The sequence below is a fragment of the Chelonia mydas genome, chromosome 7 (genome assembly GCF_015237465.2).
Source record: "Chelonia mydas isolate rCheMyd1 chromosome 7, rCheMyd1.pri.v2, whole genome shotgun sequence".
In the NCBI taxonomy this organism is placed as follows: domain Eukaryota; kingdom Metazoa; phylum Chordata; order Testudines; family Cheloniidae; genus Chelonia; species Chelonia mydas.
This window is the reverse complement of record NC_057853.1, coordinates 112674515-112699969: the sequence shown is the minus strand read 5'-3', so window position 1 is coordinate 112699969 and position 25455 is coordinate 112674515. Positions and strand designations below refer to the sequence as shown.

Sequence of the window (25455 nt, the reverse complement as noted above, 5' to 3'; positions counted from 1 at the left end):
ACCATTACAGCAGTGTCCTAGGTGTTTTGCAGACCAGGAGATAGGCTCCCTGCCCCAAAGATGGTGCAATAGAAATAGACTATATATACGTGAGGTATGGGATGCTGTGTATGTTGAAAGAAAAAGACAATGCTTCAGAACATTGATCAGCTTCTGTTTTAGGCACTGGTTGTGTGTGTTTAAAATTCTATTCACTGAAATGAATGGAAATGCTTGTCGCAAGTGCTCATCCTCTGAAACTGAAAGGAGGAGCAGGTGCACAAGATATCAGAGAAGTGCTCTGTTTGATAAAAATAGAGAGCTACTCATATTGGAGTTTCTATTTTGTCCTCTTGCTCATTTGACATAATTCAATACAGTTTTTATGGAAAAAATATTACTATGTTTGACCTGTATAATATAGATTGGTTGGGAAGCCTATTAAATCTGGCCCTCTTCTCTAAACTGTAAGTTCTAAGACCAGTTTGAGTTTGGGACCCTCTGTAGCCTGCTTTCTTTGATCCATGATCTGAGAATATGTAATCATCCTCTGAAGAGTTGGATTCCATTGTGACAAGGAAGGAGAGGGGTGGCCCTGAAGAACACATCTTCACATGGAAAGCCAACCCAATCACTATTCTGTGGTTTTCATCACTCTTTCAGGGGTCTCTTTGTTCTGTGTTGTTACTTAGTTGGTTTTTCTTTTATTTCAATATTAATTTTTGGTAGCATTTTTTGGTAAAACCACCTGCAGAATCATCTTTTTCTTTTTGTATATTGCTATGTTTCTCTAGAGGCTATTGCACAGGCATGAAACATAATCCTAGAAATCTTTCTTACTGGGGGAAGCTTGAGATAAATATTGTTGTATGTTTAATAGGAGTGGGTCTCTACATATTGACCATGTGTGTCTAAATGATGAGTAATACTTAAAAGTGACAATGATCTCAAAACATTCCTTAGACGATTATTAGATTGTTTTAATCCTTACATTATTCCAACTGGAAAGTTATGTAAACATTTGTTTTACATCTCACCAATGAGCAGTTTTTATTTTTTGACCGTCAGCCACCTAGGTCAGTGAAACAAGTTTGTTCACTTTCATTTTAAAGTGAGTTTCACTTTCCAGTTCTCATGCATGGTAAGCACAATGCTTTTGTGTTTGGGTTCCCGGAAGCATAGGGGAATATATAAATAAGAAGAAGAAAAAAGAAAGCTCATACAATTATTTTTCAAAACACCTCTGAAAATATTTTGTCACCTGTTGTTTTATCTTCACCACCTCCCATTTTAAAAATACATAAATGCTGGGCTTATATTACTTGACAGTGACCTCTTAATAAACTAGTTTGTTTGTTAAAAGAAAAAATCCAGCCAGCCTTAATATAAATTGTTTGTCGCATAGTGAGAGTAGTTTGTACATATTCCATCGCAGTGGCCATTCATGTTAGCATTTGCCAAAAGTTACCACACATAAGTGATATCTGAGATATCAGAGATTTTTCTGTATACATAGAAAAGGAAATTACTACCACACCTCAGATTCCACTGGGTAGTAACCTTTTGACAAATGTTGACTTTTTAAATGGTGACCACTCTCCATACAAACTCAGGTGAGTTGTTGTTTAGTTGTTTTTTCTCATCTGTTTTTTTTTAATACAAAATTAAAGACATTTCAGGACATGAACAGGTGTTGGGGGTCACAGCCAACCTGCCCTTCCCACATTGCTAAATTATAGACAGATCTCAGCTCGGTGGGAGGGGAGGGAATGGAAAGGGATGTGGAAAGGGCCATGAAGCACCAAGGTAGGGCAATTGAACTATGGGGCTAAGGAAACGTCTTCATCGACCAGAATGCTAGTAGTGTTCAAACCCTTCTATTGTACCTTTCAAAGTAGTGGTTTCAGATACTAGTAACACTGGAACTTTTCTCAAACGCTCTTTCCCTCCCAACCATATTTTTACAATTAAATACTGAACGAGAATTTTTTTTCCCTTACATTTTCGTAATGTGTATCAGCTGATTTCTCTGCTGTTGTCTTGTTTGGGGGACAGAGACAAGCCTCCCTTCAAGAAAGACCATTACAACATTGTTGTTGATTTCTTTATAGAAAACTATCCGTGTGATAAGGCGAACTCTCTGACTGCTTTCTGGGGAAAAAGGAAATGCAAATGTTTTAATTGAAGGCAAAATCCTGCTCTCTGCTGCCCGGGTTAATGAAAGAAAAGAGAGGGCAGAGGAAACCGGCTTCTCTTGCCACACACCCAGTATAACAGGATTGCAGTGTTGCTTGCAAGGATGCTAGGAGGGGCACCAGATTTCAACCCCAGACAATGTACCACAGTCCCAAGGGGACATGACTTGCCTGCTTGGGGCATGGCTCAGCCCCCAGACTCCAACACTTTTGCTGAGGTTAGCAGCATGCGCTAAAACAGATGTATAATGCTCCTTTGGGGGCAGCACTAAAATATGTTCCTCCACTGTTGTTCCCTTCTTTCCCCTTGCTGCCCTGGGCCATTTTGCGTTGCCCCCAGTAGGCGGGGTCATGTTCCTACCACAAGACTTGCACCTTCTCCATCCCCTTTCTACAGCTTCATTCAGTCAGGGCAGGGTTTGGTTTTAGTTTCTTTCAATTTCAGATTTATTTATTTTTACTGGCTAACACTTTTTGATATCACCATTAATTAGAACTGCAGTGTGGCTATATAAATAAAGTGACCTCTTTACTGCCTTATCCTTACAAAATAGAGCCATCATGTATAATAGCTTAATATAAATTCACAATAGCACTTTGTTCTCTTTCGCATCACTTGCCAGACTACTACTGTTATGGCCGCTGCTGTATCAGCTAGTTTTGCCACAACACACATGGATGCCAATATTTTTAATATAATATGAAACACACATTTCCAAGCAGCCCAGAGAGACATCTGATTATTAAATCCCTTGACTGTCATCTGGATTTTTGCATCAATTCAGGTTTCAAAACTGAACAAGTTGACAGTATCGAGATTAAAAGAAAAATGGAAAATACTCATTTAACGTAAAAGTATCCAAGAAAACTCTCCCCCTGAAGCAGACTTCTTTATTCTGCATGCACATGGAACAACAGAAAAAAGCCAGGGGTACGTGAAGGCAATAGGGTAGAGTCTATAATTGTGGTCATCAGTAGTTTGCTCAGCTTTAGTGTTATACTCTTTTTATAACCAATAATAATAAATGCTACTTGTTTTTAGGCTTCTCATTCTCTGCTGTTTGGAAGAACTAAAAGGTTGGAAGCTGCAGAAACATTTCTTTTAATACATTGCCTGCATTATGCTTCTCGGAATGGTATTTAGTGTTATTGTTAATGATTGAAGCATTAGCATTTAATTGTATAAAGTACTTAAAGTCCAATATTGCTACTTCTTTGGCTGAGTCCATTAATACTCAAGCATCTGTGAGAAATACATTGAAGCTGAAAGAAAAGGAGGGCACCTTAGAGACTAACAAATTTATTTGAGCATAAGCTTTCGTGAGCTACAGCTCACTGTCATTGAAGTTGAAGAAGGCCATACATGTTCCAGCTATAAAGAGCACCTAATGCTTTTTTCCCCCCAAAGTCTTTAACAAATTAATTTAAAAAATACCATGGTGAGGTGAACAGATAAGAGGCTTTCTTGGTTCAGTTGTGTTTGGTTTTGCTTTTCTCCTGTAATTGCTGGGGTGGTTTTGCTCATAAAGAGGGAACTGATGCCAGGAAGAAGAGGTAATTGCACAGTTCTGTTTTAGGATATTGTGAAACTTCTCAAGTTGACTTAAATAAAATACATCATCATCATTTCTCCAGTGAGGGATGTTTATTGCGTATAATTCCTCCGTACACAGTTTGGCATAGTTGGCAGTCCTACTGAAGATATCTCCAGAACTGAATAAACATGGTAGGGGAGCTCGCACAATGGTGTCTGTATTTTGTACTTGATTCCAACTGCCACTATCAGGCTCTCAAGTAAATAATCACTATAATTTCACCACCACATATGAAATAGGAAAAGATCAAATTGAGCACTGTAATTTCAATTACCCTTGTCTTGCATTTGGTTCCATGCAGAGAGACTCTTGCATCTGCAGAAATTAGTATTGGGGTTCTAACATGTGCAAGGGTTTCTCCCCAGCATAGACGGCTGTATGTGCATGTGCCTTCCCTTGATATCAGTAGGAGTTACTCATACATGAAGACTAGAATAGACCCAGAAACCTTGTATGTTTTTCAGTCACTGTCAAATTATGATGCAAAATCTTCTCTCTTTATAACTTTTCAGGGCATTGCTTTTTATGTAATTACATAGTGCCATTTTAGCACCAAAGAGCCCAGCACTTTCCGGGGCTTTTTTACCCTTTTGTTACAGGACCCTTTGGTTATAAAATCGTTAACTATGAAAGATGCGACTACATAGTCAAAAAGAATGCTGTTTCCACTAGTGATGGGCCCAAAACTGCTGTTCTGGATACCTCCCACCTTTGGAATTTGCATCCAAATCTGAATTTTGGAGGGGCCATGCCAAAATCTGAGATAGAAACATCACCAAACTTATAAGTATTCCAAATCTATATTCATATTTTGAAGAATAAATACATCTCTACTCTCTGGGGACTTAGTAAGTCAATTTCCAATGGAAGGAAGATCTTATTTAATTTAAACTAAAATAAAAGGTATGGTGCCTCATTAAATATTTATTTAATATGTTAACAAGTGTAGCACAGAACAGAAGCAACATGAGCAGAGGCAACACAATCTTTTCCCCCAATACTAACTTGTTTTATCCCTGATCTGGGAGACAAAACCAACTCTAGAAATGAGAAGTTAGCTCAGACTCCAGACCCACTCAGCCCTGGGCCTCTGCTGATTCTGCATCTCATGGAATCATTTCAAATCATACAGTAGCTTTCATTCTAAACCCTTATGTGTAGTTGACACTACCGTTTAGGCTGACAAAGCTACGTTTTAAGACAAACCACAGGAAATGGCTTGGAGAGGTGGAGAATATTAAGAAAATATTGTAGTGCTACCTCAGAAATAAAATTAAACATGAGTGACTCTGTTCTGTACAATGTTTAAAGCAGAGGTTTTGATAATTTTATAAAAATACATTAGTTATTGAACACAGATGTGCTTCAAAACATACAGTTGTTTGTCGTAATAACAAAATGTGACATTTGGCATAACAAACTCCTTTAGGCAAGGGTAGTTTAAGCGCTTATAAACAAAGCACTCCCCCCCCCCCCATGTGCTTGAATAAATTATATCCCCTTGATACCACTATTTTCTGTGTGAGCTTTGAGAGTGGAAAGTATTCAAGTCATTGTTTACTGTGGAATTTGTTTTAGCTGGGAAGTCAGGTCACAGCCACAAAATCAGAAATAGTTCTTCTAATGCTAATGGACTGTATTTACTTTGGTATGTAGAGAATGGCAACAACAAATCATTAATATGAGAGATTGATAGTGCTATTCAAAATCTTTCATATATGCTCCATGACCCTCTGTTGCAAGATGAGGAAGAACAGTCCTTAACTTTAGTTGTTTGTTCTCTTGTCAGCTTTTTTTCCCCTTGAAAAACAGAAGATTAAACTTTTTTTAAAAAATCCCTGCATTGTATAAAGAACAGTTGAACAAGACACAAATTAATAGTTCGTAGTTTGTTTCAGCTTTTTACCAAAAGTAAATACACGCCATACGTTCAGGGTAAGGAGTGGTTGTCGAAAGCAATAACTGAAAAAAATAACTGCTTTAAGGCCCAGTCTAAAAACTTTGCTGGTAAAGCAATGTCCATTAGGGGTGTGATTTTTTTTTTCCACCCAACAAATCTATACCAGCTAAAGCCTGTCTGCGGAAGAAATACCGGCATGAAAGTGCTTTTGCTGATATAGTTTATTTTGTTAGGCCCGCTGGTGTAAGAGACACTGGCAAAAACGCTTTTTACTGGTACGCTACAGTAGGAGGGTTGGCGATTAAAGCTGTACTGGCTCACCTATACTAGCAAATCTTTTGTAGTGCAGACTATGCTTCCAAATCTACTATTTTTGCATTCAAAGCCGTTTTCCATTTATTCCAATGGTTGTTAATTGCCATCGCCATAGCTTTCTAATGTGTTCTTAACTGCTCTGGCTTTGTTGCACTGTCATTACCTTGAGTTTATTAATCTGCATTTCATCTTTCAGCCATATTTTGAGAAATGCTAATAAATCTATATTGTAACACATTCCTTTGCATGAAAAGAAAGGCATTTATTTACTGTTCCTTGTGTTTAGTGGTTTTCCTGTCTATAGCTCAAGCACAAAAACCAATATGCTTTCTAGCTTTTTAAAAGAAGAGAAAAATAAATATTCCCTTGGATTTATTTTCTGCTTATTTACACAAATATGCTTATAGTGAAATATGTTTTCTCTGATAAATTAAGAGTCTGTATACCCAGATTCTATAGATCTTTATAGCCATTTTTAATTAATATAAATTTGGATCCAGGGCTCGGTATTATTAACTCATGCGATTACATAGTTATATATGTGACATGAGGTTTTCATGTAAACTTTATTCTTGTTGTATATACACTTCGGGGTGAGAAAGGAGTCTGATTATTTTGTACTGAAACTCACTGCCTTAGCTGTGTTCAGTAAGTGGAATCAGAAAGGATAGAAATACATTCCAGGTCCCAGTTTCACTCTTGTGTAAACCCCGCTCTCTCTCCAGAGAGGGAACATTAAGAGGGTAAGAACAATACTGCTGTCAAGATACCATTAGTGAGGTGATTACTGGATATGTTGCATAGTCTAGCATCCATTATCTGGACTGTGATATCCTCCAGATATTTGGTATGCCCACTGATTTTGTAAACTGTGTGCCCACAGACTGGGTACTGTTTACCAAGATTACACTTATTGTCAGCCATTTTGCTCAGCTCACCTTTGCTTGGTTATAATGTAATGCAATAGAAGGTTGGCATGTTCTTATTTTAATTAAAAAAAGTTATAACTTTGACTTCAATGGGAGTAAAATTAGACCAGTCCTGAGTGCTTTTTTTAAAACCCCACATTAAAATTCTCTGGATCCAGGACACAATATAATATACTGGCATTAAATCTAACTACACTACAACAATAATTTACTCTGCTAATTAGTTTGTTACCACAAAACCCATTACTATCAATACTGATCTTGAAAATCTTTTTAAAACTAAAAACTAGACTATGATCTGCTAAATAAAATAGATACCCCTCTTATTCTAGTAGGATACAGAAAATTGAGTAGAGGTTTTAAGTGCATTTGGCAGACTGGTCTCTCTAGAGCTATTAGTCAGGATGGTCTATGCTCTGGGTGTCCCTATACCTCCAAATCCCAGAAGCTGGGACTGGATGAGAGGAGATGGATCATTCAGAATTGCCCTATTCTGTTCATGCCCTCTGAAGCATCTGTCACTGGCCACCGTTGGAAGACAGGGTACTGGGCTAGATGGACCATTGCTCTGACCCAGTATGGCCATTCTTGTGTACCATTAACACCTGTTTTTCTATCAAAAACTATTTCAGATAGAAGTATGACATTATGATGAAGGTGAAATTATAGTATGTGGTGTGGAGGTTTAAAGCTGTATTTTGATTTTGAGTGTCTCCGTTTTGGGAACCTTAAATTATCTCATGCTGGTGTCTCAAAAAACATGTTACTCAAAATTAATGGGCCACTTTGGAGCATTAGGCCTTAATGTTTTTTCCGTGTAGCTCTGGAGATTTAGACTCAAATACAGCTTCGATCACAAGTAAAATGAATTGTCTGATACCTTGCTCAGATGCATCCTTTATAAGTTTAGTTTAAAAAAAAAATTGCCTCCACATGCTCAGTACATATTTTTCAAAGGCCTATACAACTTGATGAAGCCAAAATAAATTTTCTCCCAGACAAGCAAAGGCTTTTCTTCTCAGTGATGGCTATTTCCATGCTCTATTTCAGGTTCCATCCTCTAACCATTTCAGCTTCAAATGTCTAGAGCAACAACAGCAAAAGTCACAGCATTTTTTTTAATGGGAAAAACTGTTTTTTTTAACTCTTTGCATACTCAAAAAGGCTGATCTCCTTTTGCTCAGACTTAACAAAAAAAAAATCTGGCAAAAACCAAGAATGGAAAATTTCAGCCTGAAAGATGGAAATATCAGAAAGCTGTGAGCAACTAACTATTAGTAGGAGGTTAAAATGGAAAGAATTACACATCCATTACTGTAGTGGCTGCTACCGCTGTAATATGATGACTTTCAACTGAAGGACTCAAAGCATCTCAAAAACTATTCCATGTTCAAGACTCTTATGTTCTGACTTTCGCAGCCTCAGTAACATGGACGATACGTCTACACTGCACACCTCTTTCAGTGGCATGAAGAGTACATATACGCGACACGTCCCCCTTGCACAGGTATAAGTAACAGTATTGATGGTGAGGCACTACTTAGTTGAGTAAAGACATGCCTGAACCCTGGAGATGTGTACCTGTATGTACTCTACACTACACTACACTGCTCTTTACTGCCCAAGCAGCACCTCCCCCCATCTACACTGCTGTTTTTAGCAGTGTAGTGTCCTGCAGTTGCCTACCCACCGCTGGAGTCTTTCTTCACCTCAAGGAAAGACTTGGGCAGTTCCCTGCTACCGGAGACTTTCCCTTTGTCAGGGAGTAGCCAGAGCCTTTCCCCGCTGAAGAGTAAAACTCTGGAAGAGGACAAAGGCTCTGGCAGGGGGGAGTCAGTGGGGAAAGGCTCCAACAGCTCCCCACTGCCGAGCCTTTCGCTGTAGTCTAGCTACATATACCGTACATGCTGCCTTAAGTGGCGTGCAGTGTAGACGTAGCCTAGGCGTGGTAGCTGGAGTCATTCCATCCACTGAGTACAAGGGCAAGCATTTTATCTCAGGTGGCTCTGGAGGGAGCATGCTCAGGTGTGGCACTTTATTCCTCCTCCAAAGAGGTGGATGATAGTACCAATGCCGTGTACAAAAATCATGAGTCAAGGCCCCAAAAAATCAGATTTAAGAAAAATAATAATGTTCTGTCCTTTTTGTTTGCTTCTCATTTGGTGCCTTTAGCACTCACATTTTCATGCTTTTTTTTCACAACCATGAGGTTTAGAAAATTAATTGTGCTTGTTTTAAATTAAAATTGAGCTTCTCAAGCAATCACAAGACTTCTGGAGTGGGTGCTTTTAAGAAAAATACCAAATATCACAAGGCTTGTAATAAAATTGCATGAGATGGCAACATTGCATCTTCGAGAGCCAGCCTCATGGCACAATAGGAGAAGAGAGGGAAATGCACACACTTGTGCCTCCAACCAATTGGTCCATTCTCCATTTGGGTCTAGAGTGCATTCAGCCATGCTTGTCATACCCCATTTTCTGGCGTTTAGGAAATGCTTACTTCAGTATTCTGGCTTCCTAATATGTGACTCTGATGGAGCAGGAGAAAAGCAGCTCCTTCCATTCTCCCACTACATCACCTCCTAGAGGAAGCCATAATTTGACTCTGTAAATTTAAACAATATGAAGATTATTTATTCTCAGGGTACCCACATGAGGAAATTCTAAAACAATAGTCTTCGTCCTCTGTTATATAACCTACAAGTAGTTGAAGAAGAAAATGGTATACCTGGGGCAAAACAAGGCTTTCTGAAGGGAGCTTTTACTTGAAAGTTTTTCTCTTTATAATATCAGTTTTCCAGAGATGCAGATGTGCACAATAATCCTAGGGGGATATTGGTATTTTGCCTCTAGGATTGTAAGAGTCCTGTTCCCAAGGCCAAGATATGCAAGGAGCCAAATTGTATTTGAAACTTTTACAAAAGACGCATATGGAAGCTCATGGAGTATTGCATTGCAAATCATATATTAAAGAGAGAGACATGACGCCTGAGCTGCAAAATGAATGGCACGCAGATAGGGAAAGGAGTTCTATATAAAAAATATCCTTAACCACTTGTTTAACTCATTAATCTACCATTTACTAGGCGTATTTGCACCAGGACAGCCTTTCTGTGATCATTTTTGACAAGCACACAAATGCTTCAGACCCTTTCACCTCTTAGATAACTGTGTAACAATGGCAAAGCAAATATTGATAGTGAGCAGTGCTCCTATGAGTTTGTGTGCTGAACAGCTGCCACTTTCCACCCCTGAGATTGCTGCATATCTGTGCTGAATGAAGTGATTCCTGGCTACAGTTTTGTAAAGCGCTTTGCATTGCTTTGGGATGAAAGGGGATAGCTAAATGTGAGATTTTGGCCCAGTCGGGCTCCCATAGAATTGAATGGGATTTTCACCATTGCCATGACAGTACTGTTACTTACTAACCTGAGCACGTTCCAACGGTTTTGAATGTACTACAAGACCTATTCCAATATTGTGTTTTACCTATAACAACATTTAGGGGGTTTTTTCAGCCCCTTGCCTCTGAGGATTTGAAAATGCTTTTCAAATCTTTATTTCTGGCACAGGGAGTATTATTACCTCCATGTTAACATTTGAGGAAATGAGACATCGAGAGGTGAAGTGACATACTTAGGGAGAAAATAAGGAACAAAAATGTACCCACAGTCACAGAGGAAACCATGGTAGAACCAAGACAAGAGCCCAGGTCTCCTGACTCTTAATTCCTATACCTTAGCCACAAAATAGCTTTTCCTCTCATACTGTCTTTCCTTACTCACCATCCCAGTCCTAGCATGTGTTGCCAAAGCACTCTAGCAAATGTGATAACCCAGGTCTTCTGAGGCCATGACAGAAAACATCATACACCGCCATCTCTGAGATGATGGAAGGTGGTCTATAATGTACATTCCCTAATAGTCTCAGATTGTTGTTTCAACCTAAATTCTCTATTCCTTTAAGAAGGGGTACTTGCAGCCTTGAAGATAATGTTGTAAAGAGTATGCCTCAAAAGTGCCTTTAGCATGGGGCTCCGCTGTTACAGTTCAGAAGCCTAAAAGGTGTTGTTCCCTTCTAAGTAACTACAATATTTTCTATAAGAGGTCAGGTTCATTTAGCTACAGTTGTGAGGAACAACATCTGAAACTGTAACTACAGACCAATAGGCTGAACTATTTTCTCATTTTGAAAGACACATTTTGGATTAATATTTTGCATAGCATAATTAACCCCAACACATTTTAAAAGCTGAAAAAAATGTATAATAAACATCTGCATGGTTTTAATTGTCATAAAGCAGGTCAGTGTGACTTAAACAGGCATGGTATTTATCTTCTGACTACAGTATATTGTTAATGGTAATCCATTAAATGGGCCAGTCTTTAGCGCACTTCATGTGGGTATAAAAAAGGCCTAAGGTCCATGTGTATCTGCTATGAGGGGAGGAAAAGTGAGTAAAAGCAAAGGTAAGTCCTCAAATGTTGATTCTCCTTTTCCATGCATGCTATGGAGAAAACCTCCACAGAGATTGGAAATATAGATGTCAGGGATGAAGCCTTTGTACATTGCAAAGATTCATCTAGCCTCAGTTTGACAAAGGAAGAGAATCATCAGGCCTTGTCACTGTTCCCCAAAGCTCTTAAGCACATGCTTAATTGTAAGCACATGAGTAGACTATGGAGGTCAATGGAATTACTCACATGGTTAAAATTGTTCTGCTGGGTTGGAGTCTGTTCCCTTTAAACACAATATACACACACAGTAGCAGGACACAGCTGTGAGGCATCCCTGGGAATTACTTGTTGTGTGGAAGTCAGGATAGTCTGCAGCAGAGCCCTTTTACTGAGGCTGTGCTAGCTTCCTGGCTACTGGGCCCTCTGTACGTATGCATGTGAAAAGGCATTGGGTGGTTATTGCCACTTGAAAGACCCAAAAGTGCTCATCAGCTGGCAAAAGGGTCCAGAAGGGAGCCACTGTAGATGTTACTGTTGGAATGATCTCTATCGTATGTTTGTTCTCTGGGATGATATGATAACAGAGCAGTAAACTGCTGAAGGATTGCACGGGTTGCCTAGCCCTGCTGGATACAATGATATATCAGCTGTCTCTCGTGTCTGAAGTTTGCCTCTTTGTTAAAAGTAAAATCTCTTTAAACATCACCCTTTTTGAAAGAGTTCTTCAACATTCAAAGCAAATGATCTTCGGGATAATGATGATCGTTAGCCTTTCAATGAACTATCATACTTGGAATCTAGAAACTAGTTCATAGTTAATCAGTTAAGTTAATCAGAAATAAGATTCAAGTTAGGGCAATTAGACAATTGCTACATTACTCAAACTGACTAATGATGTTTCACTGATCTTTGACAGAAGATAATACAGTGGATGAAGTGTATGGTTTAAGAATAAGTTATTCCAGTTTTAGTTAGTTGAAGAGTGACTTTACCAAAATTGTTAATGGACATTATTCAAGATGTGCTGTGTAAGTCTTTTCCAATTACTGTTAAGGTCTTGAAGGGCCAGCCTTAGCTTTTTATTAATATGTTCACTTTATTAATGTAGTTTTTATGTATGCATAGTGTGACCATCTGGCACGTCTCATGATGTTGCATAATTATGGTCTTTTTAATTTGTTTTACCTGGATCTACTCAGTGTTGCTTAAAATTCAGGAGTATTTCATAGCTTAATAACTTAATAACTCATTAGAAAGCCGTGCCATGTACTTGAGGTTACCTCAAAGGCTATCCATATTTAACAATAAACTTGAGATAATTCCTTGACTACTTGACTGTCATTGACCAGTTTAAATATTTAAGGTTGTGGTTTGACCTTTTGCCTAACATTTAAACCAGGTGTTGAAAATGAAATAAGGATTGTATACAAAGCTGGGGTCGCTTTAAAATTTATTTGGCTTTTTAAACTATTATATCCACTACTTTTGCTGCTAGTAATCAAATATAGAAATATAATTTATGAAATATACATTTTAAAATATTTTATTATATTAACTTCTTAATTAAACAGGAAATTTGCTCTCTGTTTTAAATCTGATTTTGATCTTCCTTACTAAAAATCCCCAAGAAAGTTGCTCATTCCTTCAAATTTTGTATACATCACGTGTGGCCAACAAATAATATTTTGCCTGACTTATGTGTTGATACATGAGGTTTTTAAAACATGAGACTAAGAAAAAGTTTGTTGATCGTGATTTGCAGATCCTTCAAGCACTTTTTTGGCCGCTTCTCAAAAATGGCTCATTTTAGATGTTTCATACAGGGTTGGTAATATCTTGTGCACAGGTCCAATTTGGAGACAGAGCAAGGCATATTAAAAAGTTGTGGGCCAAGTAGATGCTTCAGAATATTCCATTGGGTTCTGGTGGATTTTTAAAGGGCACCAAATGATTGGTGCAGACCTAAGTTTTTGTACTAAAAGATTGTGTCTGTTGCCTTTGTTTTTGCACAGATAATTTTCAGAGGATAACCACATCCTACAGAGGATTGCCATAGTATATTTTTTTCTGAGGAAAATTAAGGAAGATGGCAGCCCACCATTCTCATCAGCTGGTGCTCTTCCCCTTTTCCCTTGCTCCAATAGCCTGGAGAGTACTTTGGTGGCGGTACAATATGTTTCTTTAGATCAGTGAAACAATAGATAGTTTCCAAACCTTTTCCAGCTGAAGTCAAGGGCAGTTTTGCCATTGGCTTCAGTAGAAGCGTTCCTGGGCCTAAACGGTGTGCAGTCCTGAGAATAAAATCTGAATGCTTTAATCAGTTTTATGACATCAACTTACACTGTCCTAATGAATCTGCAAGAGTTGCATAGCTATCCGTGGCCATCCTGTTTGATTCAGTTCTCTTGTGCGTGTACATGTGCCTCGGAGTCCCTGTTATTAAAATGAGGATAATACTGAGCCAGCATTCTGCAGTCCTTGGATGAAAGGTGCGATGTGCAAAGAGGGGATTTTTATTTCTTATTAGATATTAAATAAAATTACAGACTTAAATTAAAACTGTTTCTTAAAAGAGCTCAGTTATGAGGTACCCATGCAGAAAGCTAAAGGGTCAGAGGGCAGGCAGGGGCAGAGAGTGGGAGGAGCCTTAACAGTGGCCACTATCTGACTGGCACAGCTTACTTCCCCAGAGAAGCACAAGAGAAGGAAGAACTGATTTGTGACTAGGAGACAGTCCCTGTACTATGCACTGCCATTTACTCAGTGCTTGTGTTAATTCCACAATCTAGCCTTGTGTGAAGGTCAATGAAAACAGTGGCTTCATTGTTAGAGGGGATCATAAGAAGAGTTTCATGGGACTAAACTTTTTAGAGATGCAGTTTAAAAACTTACTTGAAAGAAAACTTTCTAGTCATTCCGGTATCTTCATTCAATGGAGTCAGCTTGCTTTAAGCAGTTCCTTATTTTTAAAAGCTTTCTTGATTATAAAGGGACTCCTCTTTTGTTCAGGTTGGAGTGATACATACATTTTCTGTAGTGGTATTTGCACTTCATCATAACTTCGTCCACTAATTGAGAATAAAGAAAAGGAGTACTTGTGGCACCTTAGAGACTAACCAATTTATTTGAGCATAAGCTGTAGCTCACGAAAGCTCATGCTCAAATAAATTGGTTAGTCTCTAAGGTGCCACTAGTACTCCTTTTCTTTTTGCGAATACAGACTAACACGGCTGTTACTCTGAAACCTGTAATTGAGAATAGTATTTCAGAAGCGACATGTTCCCTGTGTTGCGTGTGCACAGAGACCCCTATGAATCCAACTGTATCTTGTACAAGCTGTTGTTTTGTCCGGGGTTTATTAAATCAATGTCATTTTTCTAGAAATGAAATCTTTAACAGTGAAAGTATGTTTTTCAGGCTGGTCATTGTATGTGGCATTGGTTTTTGTGCCTCGCAGGATTTTTCTTCTCAAATCAGGAGTTTAGTGCATGCCCCACTATCCTGTCAGTGCAGAATGGAGAAAGTTGGCCAGAAAGTTGCACTCATTCTTTCTCAGACAGTATCAGAAGCCATTGGGGATGTGATGTTTATGCCCCAGAGAGGAAACTGTTGAACCACTTAAAGTTTTGTAACTCATGATAGCTAAAATGCTTAAGGCTGCCCTTGAGTATTTGCTTCAAATACTATTATTTCTGCTGTAAAGGTTTGTACATCATATGTAATCAGGATCAGGATGTATTATGGAGTGGTGTTAGGGGTCTGGTTATGTTATGCATTTGCAAATTCTTATATAATTTGAGAGACCTCCAAGGAAAGCTTTGGGGCTCCTTAATTCTGTAGTACACTCTGGCTTTTTGAAGACTCAGTGTGTTTAGCACTGGGTTTTTCCCCCTGACATTTTTATTTTAGTTCACATTCTTGATTGCTTTTTTTTCTTACTTTTAGTAAGGTGAGCACATGTTGTTTTCAGAACTGGTTTGCTCCCAAAGACCATTTCTGCTAGGTTTTGTTTGAAAAACGTTTGTTCTTTGCAAGAAATCTGGTAATCTTTTAAGAGGCAGCTAATGAACTAGAGGCAGGAGTTGCTACATTTCTGCAAGGTCAATGATCTTGCATCTGAGATTTTTAAATCAACAACTTTCACCATAACTAATGGAACTTCTTTGGGAAAGTAACTACTCCTATATATATAGCAGCTATAATCAAGTCAAAAGCCTTAGTTATGACACGGTTAAAAAGTGTAGTGCATGTGATACCTAATCTTGTCCTAACTTTGGAGTAGTCCTGGATCTGGAACACAGTTACCTCTATCTAAGCTACAACTTTTAATCATGTTTTAATCAGTTCCAAGAGCAACCAGGTTTTAATCAGACACCCTGGCTCAGTGGTAGAATCAAATCCATATTCTGATTCTGGCACCTTATAGCACCTTATTCCACAATAGCCTCATTGACTTAATTTGGACTACTTATAAAGTAAGATAGTATTCAATGTGCTTGTGTGGAAAGGTACTGGAATGTGGCTGTATATGGAACTTTATCTAGCAACAACATACGGCGCAGCTAATTGTATCTATGGAAACAGCTACACACTACAAGACTCCTTCCTTTAGACAACTATAATGTCTAATTTAACTTTATCCATGTGTTTCTTACCATCACAAAGTCCTCATTACTCTAAGAAACCACAGCAGCTTTTGGTAGCATGCTAATAATAAACATACTATGGAATTTTACAGTATAGTGGCTATAATCCAGGTTTTGAAAAAAACATTTAACAATAAAAAAAAATCACATCTGTATTTGATGTTAACGCAACTAAAAATATTATCCCCGTTTTACAAATGGGCAAACTGAGGCACAGAGAGGCTAACTGATCTCTTCCATGCCTACCAAATAACTAATAGATTGATGAATGGGACTCCGGAGCTGATACAGAGAATCTTGATCTAACACAGCCTCCCTAAATCGTACTAACTTAAAGTTATTTTGATGCTTCCAGAAAGAATATAGAGGCAATTTCTTTATGCAAGATAGAAGGATATTTTTGCTTTAATATTCCAAAGTTATGGTGAGAAAAGTATACATTTGTATTCTAATAAAGGAAAACAATGGATACAAATTCTTACACGTTTTTATACGAAAGTTCTCCTTAAAGATTTGTGTTCATTATTTTTTAGTTATTTTACTTTATTGCTATCAAACCCAATTTAGGAATAGCCAATTATGATGGTTACATAGGGTTAAGTTAACCAACAGCATGCTAATTAAAACAAATATCTTGTTCCAGGGTCATACGAATGTGGATTTTTTTTTTTTTTTTTACTAACCTGTCAAAGTGCTTTTGTCAGATAAAATAAGAAATCTATTGTTGAACCAATGACCTTCCTGCATACTACTCCAGAATACATTAGCATTAAGTATTTCACCTTGCAGACAATAAATTACAAAAAAGGCTCTTTAAAGTGGGGATGGTAGGGGAAGAATGATGGAGCTAGGTGAGACAGTGAGTTAATGCCTCAGTAGCTCTGGAGCCCTTACTGGGCCAAAGTTTGTGTTTCAGCGTAGTTTCTGCATTGCAAAACTAAACACTGAGGCCCTGTTTTTCAATCCTTTGCTTAGAAGAGGTTATGGACCAGAACACGAGTGATTTTTGCAGCTCTAGGTGAGGGGCCTTGATGGAGCTATATGAGGAAGCTTTTACAGTAACTGGCTAATGTTCTGCCCTTCACTTTCACGAGATTTAAAAATATTCAATTTCACAAGTCAACTTTTTTAAAAAAAATAATAATAATAAAAAGAAGTCTGATGTGTTAACCTTGATGCAGAAAGAAGATACGTGTTACAAACATCTCCTTGGGAAATACACAGCCCTTGTGACTCTTCCTATCTCCCGAGCATACTTTTACATTTCCACTTGATCATCTAACTTTTATTGGTGCCTTGGTAGTGATTTGCCAATACTATTAATGAGTTCCATGGCTTTGGTAAATAAGAGATCAAATTGACTTCACCCATTTATGTTAAAAATTGAGCTAATTGAGCAGTTGAGTAGCATCAGTGTCATCTAAATCTGACACTTAATGCAGCCCTAAACAGATTTTTATAAGGTTGCTGCTCAAATTGATAGCTGATGCATTGTAATATACAAAACCCAGAGTCTGCTTGAGTTGTTTATCTTAAATTTGGCTGTAAACTATGAAAGTCCATTTCAACCACGTAATTGCCTTTTAGTGTCCTTTACCATCAGCTGTAAAATGTCAAACAAACATTAGCAACCGCAGCAATGGGTACGTTTTATGAGCATGTGGTAGACTTCTTCACCCCAGTAAAGTTTATTTAGGAATCAAAAGTTGATAACATTCTAATGCATGAAGAAGCATAGGGTTTTTCTCTTTGTGTCAGGCAGTATCAGTCTGATAACTATCCTGAAGTAAAATATGGAGGGTTTCCCTTAGTTTTACATTACCCTGGACGTTACCATCTTGCCATATTCTAGCTAGGCTGATAAAATAACTATTCACATAAACTACGTTAACATTAAAAAAGAGATGGCTGAAGGGGTATTTACACACAAAATGAAAGAAACATGTATAATGGTTAATAGGAAAAAAATACCATTCTCCTGTGGAATTTAATTGTGGAATTGTACTTAAAGTCCTATGGAATTTAATAAGGAGTCCTGTGCCAAAGGGGTTCTATAGAAATTGTTCTAAAATTTAATAGAGATTTGTGTACTTTCTGTAAGTTTTGAAGCATTCCCAAGGATTCAGTAACAGGTATATAATTTTCTATTAAATCCTATAGGATGATCCAAAATAATCTATTAAAATCCAAAGGATCTCTCCATAAGGGAAATTAATAATACTTGTCACTTATCTCATCATTTTAATCCATGGACCTTAAAGCATTTTACGGAGGAAGATAAGTGTCATTACCCCCATTTTTCTGACATGGAAACGATTACTTGAGAGGTTAAGTGACTAGACCAACGGAAAATCACACATGAAATCAGTTGCCTGAGCCAGGAATTAGAATCCAGATCTCTTTATTCCCAATCCTGTACTCCCTCTGTGCTCCCTACCTACTGGATTGTGCTTCCAGTAAGAGAATACAAGTCTGTTTGCATATCAGAGGGGACTGGAATATTGCCATGCATTAATATGCACAATCAGGAGTTTACATGGGAGTCTGTGTACATGGAGTAATTTAGCTCTGTGTAAACAAGTTCTCTGTTGATTCTGACAGCTAATGTACACTCCGCAATATTAGTGTTAGTACTTAGATGTTTTATCATGTTTGTTTTCTTTCTCTACTAGAGTGTTTTATTAATAGCTTTAACATGTAAACAATCACCTCTAATGTTTCGATGCTATGCATGCTGTACCTTCAGAAGGATTCTGGTTTTGTTATAGTAGTTAATACTGGCTTATAAGAGCTATTCCATGGAATAACCTTGTGCTAATTCAAGCATTCTTATTGCCTGTGTAACAAGTGGCACCAAGTCATTCAAAAATAAATCTGAGCAGATTAAGAAAAGATCAGTACTAGATGGTGTCAAAGCTTATGAAAATATTGTAGCACTGTAAGCTAAACTGCCAAGTTCAGCCACAACTCTTTGAAGAGCTGTAGGAAGCAGCATGAATGATCCCAGGGAAGACTGTCTAAGAAAGGCTGGATGTGGGGTCTTGCCAGTATAAAGCCTCTCACTTTGTGACATCAACTCCTCCCTCCCCCAGGCTGTGTGTGACCCACTCTATTTCCAACTTACCTTGCTCCAAAGCAGTGCAGTTTTCATAATAGGGTAAATATATAATTATGGTGATTTTAAATTCAGTGGTCCTGATTCTCCACTGTGATCGATCTGATTTCCATGAGCACAGTGGAATAACAACAGTCCATCTCAAAAGCAAATGGTATAAGCACCAAAGCAGTTTGGTTAGTAGGTGTCATGCTGCAGCATCGTGAGTGGCTGAGAAGTCCAATTCTGAGGCAATAGTCCTTGCCACAGCTAATGCTGCCGTAAAGCGCAAGGCCAAAAGATGAAGCCAACACACTACTGGTGCTTGTGGCCTCCCGCACTTTCCTTTTCGCTTTTTGCTTTCCTCTCTCTCAACCATCTCTGTTCATCCTCTTTGATTCCCTCATTCAGCACAGACCTCCGGGTACCCTCTTGCTCCCAGTTTGTGCTGTCGATGTTGAACGTTTTCAGGTCCCTCTTGCAAATGTATTGAAACCTGAGCCTAGGTTGGCCGAGGAGAATGTGTCTATCATCCATGCAGTGTAGATGACCAAGCCAGTGGAGACGTCTGTGTTCGACAATAGTGATTAGAGTTGATCATTTTGCTTTCTCATGTAGTTCGATGTCAGGAACTTTGGTTTCTCACTTGATATTTAGAATACAGCACAGACAGTGGCTGTTGAAGGTGTTTAGCCTTCTCTCATGCCTGCTGTAGGTGGTCCAGGTCTTGCTTACATACAGCAGCATGCTCAAAATGCACATCTGGTAGACCCAGATCTTGGTGTCTAGCGTCAGTTTCCTGTTATACCGCATGCACTTGGTCAGTAGGCTGAATATGGTGACTGCCTTCCTGATGTGAGAATTAAGCTTGTCATCTAGAGATAAGTTATCTGATACAATTGAGCCTAGATAGAAGAACTTATGCATAACTACAAGCATGGTGTTAGCTATTAAAACTTCTGGTGCGGTCAGCACACCTTGTCATAATCACTGTCTTTAGATTTATGGTTACTCCAAATTCATCACAAGCTAGTGCAAAGCTATCATAAAGTTGCTGGAGCTCCTCTTCACTGTGTCCAATGAGCACTGTGTCATAGGTGAAAAGAAGCTCTCATCTCAGTAGGTGTTTGACTTGGCTTTTTGCACTTAGACGTGCTGTGTTGAGTTTTCTGTCTGATCTTGTATGGCGATGTATGTCGTCCATGTTAGAGAAAGCATGATGAAGCAGCAGGGAGAAGAATATACCAAAGAATGTTGATGCCAAAACACATTCCCGTTCGGCACCACTGTGATTTCAGAACTGTCAGTTGATCACCATAATACCAGGCTGTCACCTTCATGCCATCGTGGAACCATCAAATCAGACTGATGAGGACTGGGAGCAACCAATTTTCTCTAGCAATTGGAAAGAGAAGAGTGCCCATGAAATCAGGGGAGTTAATTCATCAAAAGACTGATGTAACAAAATGGAGAACTGGGACTTGTATTTGAGCTACTTTGTCTTTTCTCTTTCTACGTGTGGGTGAATATTCTGAATTTAACCATAAAAAATCTTAAGATTAAAGATAAGGCTTTGACTTTAAGTCCATCCTGTTGTATGTTGAGATTGCACAGTTCTGAGAGAAAATGTTCTGCAATACCAAAGCTCAGTCAGGTAGTCTGAGGACATAGGTTTCAGCCGTAACTAAGAATTTCCTTCCTTTCTTGGGTTTTAGACCTTTATCATTAATATTTATCTTTCTGTGGTTTTTATACTGTCGTTGATCATGATAATATTATGGTACAAATTAAATTCTGCTTCCACCTAATTTTTCCTGTATCTCATTTGCTTTTTTCCTTTATGGCTTATGAAGTGTCACAGCTCAGTAGTACCAATTATTATTTTTTTCCCATTTAATGGGCAGTTTTAATGTTCTAGGAGAATCCGTTTTCTTAACATAATGATGGCATTTTTAAGCTGCTGCATACCATCTAAATACTTATTACTTGTCCTGCAGTCTTTGAACATATCTAGCTATACTGTTCTAGCATCGTCGAAAATACAGTTCATAGAATATCAGGGTTGGAAGGGACCTCGGGAGGTCATCGAGTCCAACCCCCTGCTCAAAGCAAGACCAATCCCCAGTTTTTGCCCCAGATCCCTAAATGGCCCCTAAATGAATTCAACTCACAACCCTTGGTTTAGCAGGCCAATGCTCAAACCACTGAGCTATCCTTCCCCAATCTATAGCAAAAGCAAGCACTTATGATTACATGGATGGCTTCAGTTTTAAACCTTTATTTTTCCTGTGTTTAGTTCTAGTTAGATAACCTTTCTAGGGATACTTTAACACCTGAAAAGCTTCCATAAAGTCAAAAGTTACTCACAATCACATTCTGTGAAATATGCCAACTAGGTAAATGTTTTGTATATTTCAGTGCACTAAGCGGTTTTCATCTGACCATAACGTTTTCTTCAGACTAAAACTTGACATTAGGTGAGTCTGGGATGTGCATTTGTATAAAAATCTATTGGTTCATTTTAAGTTAAATTTGTCTTTAAACTGAGCGTGAGTACATGGGTAAAGGTTCTAGGTTATTCATCAAAGCTGGAGCCCCATGCAAGCCTTTTGCCCCAATTTACTAGGTCATGAAATTCACCCCCGTGCAGACAATCAGCCCAAGACCTATGCACCAATCAAGTTCTGTTCACTCTGGGATGAATTTTGCACCAAATCTATGTAGCCGTTCATGTCATAATATTTTACTAACCTTCAGCAAGACTTGATTATAATCTAATAACCTGGGTCAAATTCCAAAATAATAATTAAATCTTTTTTGAAATGATATTTCCTATTTGTTTTATAAAATATATTTTGGTTTGCAATTAAGAGTGTTGGGAATACATGGTGGGAAATTGAGTCACAAGTCCACCCAATTTAGGCTTAATCAATTTTTGCCTTTATTTAGACATTTTCAGACAGAATTATTGCCACTTATAGAGTCTGACCATATATTTATGCCAGACGATAAATAGATAAAATGGATTAAGTAGGGGCCCAAGTTGCCACATTCTGGGGTACCACGAAGTTCTCCTGTACTTCATGATGGTAGTCACTGCCTCTGATCCCTGGTCTGGTCCTTCTGTTTTGTTCCTTTAGTTTCTGGGTCCAGTATTTTCTCCATTCTGGGTTCCCCTCCATTTGGATTCTTATACATTTTCACATTACATAATCGTTAACTTTTATCCAATCAGCATTAAGTATTTGTTTTATGTAACCCGTAATAGTATGCATGCGCAAGATTCAGTTTACACTTTTGCTGTTTTCATGTCATGTATTCAAGTCATCTTGCCCTTATTTTTCTCAATGGAATAGACTTTTAACATTACAAGTTTGTGTATTTATTATACTGATTCACTTTTCCTTTTACTTAAAGTCTTCCAGTGTAACATATTCCATGAAACATCACCTTGGTCCTAAAAACAGTAGCATTATTTAAGCAAATCTTTGAAAGGGCCGGGGGAAGAGAGGGAAACCTGTCAAAACAACATTCATGCCAAACAAAGTTAAGCTAAGGCATTAGCCTAAGGGTTACCTCATAGGAACTCATTCACTACCCCATAATTATAAGCTATTAAAGTAACAAAACCCTTATTTTTACCATTAGCAGTTCTTCATCTTTATATTTCAGTATCATAAATCAGTATATATATATATATATATTATCATACCCTTTAATTTTTATCTGAACAGGAAAATTATAGGGAACATGGTTCCCTGCTAATGTCAACAATTTTTTCTTCTTCAAACATGGATTTTTAGGGGACTTTTTACTCAAAGTCCAACATCATAGACATTAAGGCCAGAAGGGACCATCATCATCATGTTTGTAAATTATTAAAAGGACCTTGTCAATACTTTTGTCCGTTGCATTTTTAGGTGGTTTTTATTTTAATTTCATTTGTGATATTTAATTGTTCCCCAACAAGGGCTTGTACATACTTTCACAATGAGGGATTGTTGGTTGAATAGGACTCTGTCATTTAAAAACAAATGAGTTATTTAATTTAGAATAGCAGCCCTTAGGCTTGCGCAGTAATTTACTTTCAACAAAAATGTCATTAGCATTTTCACGCCATAGATTTCCTGCATATCTCATCGTCATACGCATGTTAGACAGCATATTATGTTTTCAGGGGGCAAATTCTTGTTGATTCAACAGACTGAAGGAGTTGTTACTACAGTGCCAAATGTCACATGTCTGCAATTTCAGAGGGGTTTTTTAATTGCCTATTTTATTTATTTATTTATTGTTTAGGGAGGGAGAAAGCATTATGTCAGAGAGGTGGTCCTAGCTTGAATTTTCTGGTGTTTGAGCATCTAAGTCACTCTAAAAACTATTTTTACTTAATTTCTGTGTGGAAAATGTAGCATATTTTTACAATGCTTGTGAATTCTATCAAACCATGCTGAAATGGTAACACAGTCTCTGCATAGAAGGTATACAAGGAGTTCTATTACAAAAGAGACGTACCGTCCTTTGAAGTACCATTTTAGTTGTTGATCTAGTTGTAATTTACTTTTGTTATACCCAGAACGAAGACAGAGAAACAGATGGTGCTATCTAGAAGTTAAAGCATGGGATTGGATGTAGCAATTCTACTTGCCTTTTATTCCCAGCCCTGCCACTGATTTCGCTCTGTGACTTACTTTCTCTCTACATCAGTTTCCGCATCTGTGAAGTATGAGTAACTCATTACTGTAGGAGGATAACCATAATGTAGGTAGGGGGGTTGTTAGGTTGCATAGAGATGGCATAACCGTTCCTACTTAATCCCTCCTCCCAAAAGGTGGCTTAAGGTATATGTGTAGGTAAAAGAGGCAATACAGGGCTTCCCTGCAACCTGGCAATCTCCCCGTGCCTTCTCAGACCTTTAGGGCCACTGGCCGCTGGCATAAGTTAGAGTAACTCTCATGTTGCTCTAATTCATGCCAGGGCATCAGACCAGTGCAAAGCTGGGCCAAGACCAGGGTAGTTTAAAGCTATCTTTGCACGCTCACTCACCAGTTAGCACTGTGTGTGCTCCTTTGTTGCACCCAAGTATCAAAATCAAAGCATATACAAAATGCAGAGAAACTGATAGTGACCATAAAATAATGTGGATTTTTTTTTAATTAGTGCCAACAGAGCACCACCACCACCACCGCTATATGACATGCTGCAGTGGTAATTTCAGGGGTTGGGGAACCATTACAAGTCGTCATCATTGTGTAGTTTTTTGGGGATGGACAGAGCTTTAGTGAAAATTGGTCATTTTGTGAACACTTTAATAATGTTTCCAAAGAATTAAAAGGAAAGTCATTAGTATTTGTTTCTTCCCCAGAGAGTTTGTGTTCGTCATCACCATCTTCCACGTGCATTCCACCACATTGTTTCTTTCAGTGTCTACGCTCATTTTTCCACCGAAATATTTAACTACACAGGGGTGTGGGGCAGACTCCACTGGCTCTTGTGATGCTCTCTTGTTGCTCTGGTGGCAGGGGATGCTTAATTACCAAATAATTGAATGCCTCCTATTGTTAAATTGGCAACAGCCAGTATCAAAAATGTAAACCGCTTGCTTGCTACTGAGTAGTCAGAAATGCAACAGCATCTAAGGGCCAATAAGCTTTGGTGGTTGGCCACATGGTGAATTTTTGAAAACTGTGGGCTTTTCGGGCATGCCCTCGAAAACAAAATCCCTGATTAGCAACAGTGTGTTAGAAAACCACTGTCTGTACTGAAATCCCTTTTGTTTTTACATCAGCAATTGAGCTCCTAAAAGCTTGTCCATTTTCAATTTATTTGTAGCCATCACCTATGACAAATTCTTCTTCTGTGTTTTACCCTTGGTCTATTGGACTTAACACAATTACCCACTCCTGAATAAATTTGCCATATTGGAATATGGCGTCATTTTTCAGACAGTGAAACATCTCTTTCTTGCATTGGCCACACAAATTAAATCTTTATGGACACACGTGTTGTATTCGTAATGTATCGTATTTCTCAGGTGAAATATCAGTCAATTCTGCTATTTTAGCTAATGAGTTCAAGTAGTGTTTTAACCTGTAAAATGTAATAATCCAGAGAACTTCAGTTAATAACTAACGAGGCCACTATTTTAATATTTTAGTCCAACCCCTACAATATTAGGAGTGAGGGTTTTTAATAGTAGGACAGTGACTCTAGTTTGAGAGTACTGAGCAGTTTGAACAGCCTGATTTAAAAAAAAAAAAATCTCCAAAGTCACAAACAATCTTTATAATCTTTATGATGGGGAATAGGTAAAATACAATGTGCCGGATCATAGCCACCTGTG

The 25455-nt window shown here is 38.2% G+C and overlaps 1 protein-coding gene across 18 annotated transcripts in view; it reads left to right on the top strand.

Annotated features, from left to right (window-relative positions):
* Positions 1 to 25455, top strand: part of VTI1A (vesicle transport through interaction with t-SNAREs 1A) — a 356187-nt gene that overhangs the window by 230129 nt on the left and 100603 nt on the right. The window contains exon 9 of one of the 18 annotated variants that reach the window (XM_037904206.2): positions 21531 to 21589. The exons of 16 other annotated variants lie outside the window; for them this stretch is intronic. In XM_037904206.2, the coding sequence (XP_037760134.1) occupies positions 21531 to 21576 (46 nt within the window). In that variant the 3' untranslated portion in view covers positions 21577 to 21589. Of the gene's footprint in view, positions 1 to 3216; positions 8041 to 21530; positions 21590 to 25455 lie in introns of those variants that run through there. One more of the 18 variants, XM_037904205.2, reaches the window with a different exon arrangement.